Source organism: Akebia trifoliata, chromosome 5 (assembly GCF_017979445.1).
Source record: "Akebia trifoliata isolate Shusen 1 chromosome 5, ASM1797944v1, whole genome shotgun sequence".
NCBI classification, from domain to species: Eukaryota; Viridiplantae; Streptophyta; class Magnoliopsida; order Ranunculales; family Lardizabalaceae; genus Akebia; species Akebia trifoliata.
This window is the reverse complement of record NC_141379.1, coordinates 17,712,050-17,717,408: the sequence shown is the minus strand read 5'-3', so window position 1 is coordinate 17,717,408 and position 5,359 is coordinate 17,712,050. Positions and strand designations below refer to the sequence as shown.

Here is a 5,359-nt window from a genome sequence, read left to right as displayed (position 1 = left end):
ACCGCCGAGGGTTTTCTCGGAACTATGCTCAGATGCCGCCAAGGGTTTTCTTGGAATATGCTCAGATGCCACCAAGGGTTTTCTTGGAATTATGCTCAGATACCGCCGAGGGTTTTCTCGGAACTATGCTTAGATGCCGCCAAGGGTTTTCTTGGAATTATGCTCAGATGCCGCCAAGGGTTTTCTTGGAATTATGCTCAGATGCCGCCGAGGGTTTTCTCAGAACTATGCTCAGATGCCGCCAAGGGTTTTCTTGGAATTATGCTCAGATGCCGCCGAGGGTTTTCTCAGAACTATGCTCAGATGCCGCCAAGGGTTTTCTTGGAATTATGCTCAGATGCCGCCCAGGGTTTTCTTGGAATTATGCTCAGATGCCGCCGAGGGTTTTCTCGGAACTATGCTCAGATGCCGCCAAGGGTTTTCTTGGAATTATGCTCAGATGCCGCCAAGGGTTTTCTTGGAATTATGCTCAGATACCGCCGAGGGTTTTCTCGGAACTATACTCAGATGCCGCCAAGGGTTTTCTTGGAATTATGCTCAGATGCCGCCAAGGGTTTTCTTGGAATTATGCTCAGATGCCACCGAGGGTTTTCTCGGAACTATGCTTAGATGCCGCCAAGGGTTTTCTTGGAATTATGCTCAGATGCCGCCGAGGGCTTTCTGGAAACTATGCTCAGATGCCGCCAAGGGTTTTCTTGGAATTATGCTCAGATGCCGCCGAGGGTTTTCTCGGAACTATGCTCAGATGCCGCCAAGGGTTTTCTTGGAATTATGCTCAGATGCCGCCGAGGGCTTTCTCGGAACTATGCTCAGATGCCGTCAAGGGTTTTCTTGGAACTATGCTCAGATACCGCCAAGGGTTCTCTTGGAATTATGCTCAGTTTATATTTACTTCATGCTCAGATTTGACTCATTTCCAACTCAATCTCTTTGAAATCTATCTCAGATTTTGAGCACACACACTTGCACAGTTGCTACATCAGTCAAGGAGAATTTTTTAAAAATTCAAGGATCTGACACTGCCAGTGAGAGCTTGCGCTCAAGGACCTGACATTTTTCTAGTTCGGGGAGAGTTTTACGCTCAATGATCCGAATACCCCGACGAATTGTTAAATCAGGCTGCAAAATGAACTGTCACTAGCTTTGGCATTCGGATATCGCACTATCTACCAAAATAGATTTGCTATCTAGTTTGCTTCAACCCTCTGCCAAAGAGGGGCATCTGTAGACACCCCATTTTTGCATCCGCCTGATTAATCAAGTCGTCAACCCGATCGCAAAGGTTCCCAATGATGGATGTCTATTCCAATGCTTTATTTTGTTACCAGATATGTTTCAGAAATTCGGATGAGGTATCTCGAACTGACAAAACTTAGAAACCACGCTACGCTAGAAAAATACTACCCCAAAAACATAGAAATCATCATCCTGCAAGCCAAAAAAGAAGCTTCACGATAAAAATCACTAAAAATGACCAAATTACCAAAATACCCCTAACATCAAAACAACCTTAGAGTCTACATTACGCTTAGGAAAATCTGTTCAAATACATAAAACGACAAATCGAAACCAAATAAATCATTTCACCAATTTTCACAAAATTTGATAAAATTACGAAAATACCCCTCATAAAATTCACGACCATTTCACACAAAAAATTTCATAAAAGACAAAAAACAACATTCCCATTGAATTCCTTACGAAAAACTGATTTCAAAACATCCTGGAAAATTGAAAAACGACTTAAAACGTAAAAAATCCTCTCCGAGGGCAAAATGGTAATTTCACAATTTTAATAATTAAAAATTTCAAAATTAATAAATAAATCATTAAATAATGTAAAGTGAAATATTAATGAAATTAATTATTAAAATTTAAACCAAAAAATTTATCAATCAGGTTTTCAAGCAAAATTGTTGAGGGTTCGCAAGATATTTTTTTAAGGACCCCTCCATTTGGGGGTTCAAAGAATTAAAGATATAATAGAGGGGGGTTCTCCAAAAATTTAAAGTCAATCAAGAAAGACTAAGGTCAAGATATTAAAGTCAATCAAATAAGACTAAAGTCAAAATTAAAGTCAATTAAGTAAGACTTGAGTCAAGTATTAAAGTCAATCTCATAAGACTAAAGTCAAAATCCTAAATCAAAACCCTAATCTAAACTAATCGAGTCAATCTCATAAGACTAAGGTCAAAACCCTAATCTAAACTAATCAAGTCAATCTCATAAGACTAAGGTCAAAATCCTAAATCAAAACCCTAATCTAAACTAATCAGGTCAATCTCATAAGACTAAAGTCAAAACCCTAAAACCCTAAAGACTAAGTCAAAACCCTAATTGAAACCCTAAAAGAAACCCTAATCAAACCCTAATGCTTCTAAAAACTTTATAAATAGGAGCCTCCACACCCTATTTTCGTATCAAATAAAAAACCCTAGAAAAAGTAGGTGAAGAAGCCTCCACAACCTCCCCAAAACCCTAATTTTGGAGCCCTAACTCCTTCCCTAACACCCCTACTCCGATTTTAGCCTAAAAAACACCCAAAAACCTCTCAAAAACATCCCAAAAATCCACAACAAATTCGAAGCACCCAGATCCAAGAAGGAGATACTTTACCTCGGAGATCAGAAATCAGATCCGGAGATAGAACGAAGTAAGGAATACGGTACAAGGAGCCGTTTTCACCAGATCTGAGGAATAATACTTTTGCAGATCAAAGGTAAGCTTTTTTATTATTTTTTTAATCTAGGTTTGTCATTAGCGATGTAGATTTATTTGGGATAAGTAGAGACCGGCATTGGCCGGGCGGGGTTGGCGCCTAACACCTTCCAACCCTGTAACATGATCCCCGGATTCAGATTTTCTGTAGTAGATTAGTTTTTATCCGTTTTAGAGTCAGTTTGGTTCCTAGATCATATTAACTAGGTGGCGACTCCCAAACCTCAAGGGTCAAAAGTGGATCCGCGCACCCCGCGGATCAAGGGCGTTTTCAACCGCAAAGGAAGTATGATCCCTATTCGAACACGTATAACCCAGGATGGAGGGATCATCCCAATCTTAACTATGGGAATTCACAAATAAATCAGCCCGCGACTCAAAATTGCCCAAATTTCCAGCAATATAAGCAGCCATACCCCCCTAGACATCAACCGAGCCAAACTTCTAATTCTGGTATGTCTTTAGAAGATATTGTTAAGTCTCTTGCCACTAACAACTTGCAATTTCAACAGGAGACAAAACAATTTCAACAAGAGGCGAGGATCAGTATTCAAAGTTTGGACAATCAGATGGGCCAAATGGCAATCGCAATTAGTCGGTTAGAGGCACAAAGTTCAGGAAAATTACCTTCTCAAACAGTAGTAAATCCAAGAGAAAATGCAAGTGCTATTGTTTTGAGAAGTGGTAAAAAGGTTGAGATTTCAGTAAAGGCTGCCCCCGTATCTTCAAAGCAAGAGAAAGAGAAGAACGTTATTGTAGATAAGAACGTTCCCAACGATGATAACATACCTAAGCGTAAGTTTCCGCCTCTTTTTGATTATAAACCAGTACTTCCTTTTCCTCAGGCTTTAGTAGAATCTAGAAAAGATGAGCAAAATAAAGATTTATATGAGACTTTTTGTAGATGCGAGGTAAATATTCCACTTTTAGATGCTATTAAACAAGTACCTCGTTATGCTAAATTCCTGAAAGAACTGTGTACAATTAAGAGAAAACAGAAACTTAAAGGATGTGAGAAAGTGAGAGTAGGGGAGAATATTTCTGCAGTTATTCAAAGAAAACTCCCTGCAAAGTGCAAAGATCCAGGTATGTTTACAATCCCTTGTACGATAGGTAACACTAGATTTGAGAAGGCCATGCTAGATTTAGGAGCTTCTATCAATGTCATGCCATATTCAATATATGCTTCTTTAAAACTTGGACCTTTGAATAAAACTGGTGTTGTGATTCAATTGGCTGATAGATCTAATACCTATCCTAAAGGTGTAGTTGAGGATGTTCTTATGCAAGTTAATGATTTGATTTTTCCTGCTGATTTTTATGTGCTTGATATGGAGAATGATGATCAAACCACTCCTATTTTGTTAGGAAGACCATTCTTAAAGACATCCAAAACTAAGATAGATGTTCATAGTGGCACACTTACCATGGAATTTGATGGTGAAATTGTTAAGTTTAATATTTATGAAGCCATGAAATATCCTTGTGATGATAATCATGTTTATTCTATTGATGTGATTGATTTTTTAGCACAGGAAATTTTTGAACTTGATGGAAAAGATGGATTGGAAGTTGCCATTAGTAAGCATCTTGAGAAAGAGGAGTTAGCCTTGAGTATTGATTTGCAGGAAACTGTTGCAGCATTGAATGATTTTCCAAAGTTACAACAATCAGGTAACATTTCTTATATTACATTATCAGTTTCTAACAAGAGACTTTTACCTTCTGTTTTGCAGACCCCTATTCCTGATTTGAAGCCTCTCCCCAATCACCTCAAGTACGTGTTTCTTGGAGACAGAGGAACATTACCAGTGATCATCTCCAGTAAACTTAGAGCATCGCAAGAAGAAAAGCTTGTGCAGGTCCTTAGGGAGCATAAGATGGCTATTGGTTGGAAAATTGCAGATATTAAAGGAATTAGCCCGTCTACATGCATGCATCGTATCTTACTTGAAGGGGGAGCAAAACCTTCCCGTCAACCACAAAGAAGATTGAACCCGCCTATGATGGATGTAGTGAAGAAGGAAATCCTCAAACTTCTTGAAGTTGGAGTGATTTATCCTATTTCAGATAGCAATTGGGTTAGCCCGGTTCAAGTGATTCCTAAAAAGACTGGAATAACTGTTGTGAAAAATCAGAATGATGAGTTAGTTACTACCCGTGTTCAGAATGGGTGGCAGGTTTGTATAGATTATAGAAAATTAAATTCTGTAACCCGCTAGGACCACTTTCCTTTACCTTTTACTGATCAAATGCTTGAAAGGTTAGCTGGTCATTCTTACTATTATTTTCTTGATGGTTATTCAGGTTATTTTCAAATTGCAATTGCTCCGGAGGATCAAGAAAAGACGACTTTTACATGCCCATTCGGGACTTTTGCATATCGTCGCATGCCCTTTGGTCTTTGCAATGCCCCGGCCACTTTCCAAAGGTGTATGGTTAGCATATTTTCAGATTTTATTGAGCATATCATAGAAGTTTTTATGAATGATTTTACCGTTTATGGAGACTCTTTTGATAATTGTTTCAATAATCTTACACTTGTTCTTCAAAGATACATAGAAACTAACCTTGTGTTAAATTCGGAAAAATGTAATTTTATAGTTGAATAAGGTATAGTTTTGGGTCATATTGTTTCATC

At 38.5% G+C, this 5,359-nt stretch overlaps 1 protein-coding gene across 1 annotated transcript in view; it reads left to right on the top strand.

Moving 5' to 3' along the window:
- Window positions 1–3,173: 3,173 nt before the first annotated feature.
- LOC147401583 (uncharacterized) overlaps window positions 3,174–5,359 on the top strand; it is a 2,634-nt gene continuing 448 nt past the window's right edge. The window contains exons 1-2 of the mRNA XM_086444413.1: window positions 3,174–4,898; window positions 5,026–5,156. Coding sequence (XP_086300539.1) covers window positions 3,174–4,898; window positions 5,026–5,156 — 1,856 coding nt within the window. The remainder of the gene's footprint in view (window positions 4,899–5,025; window positions 5,157–5,359) is intronic.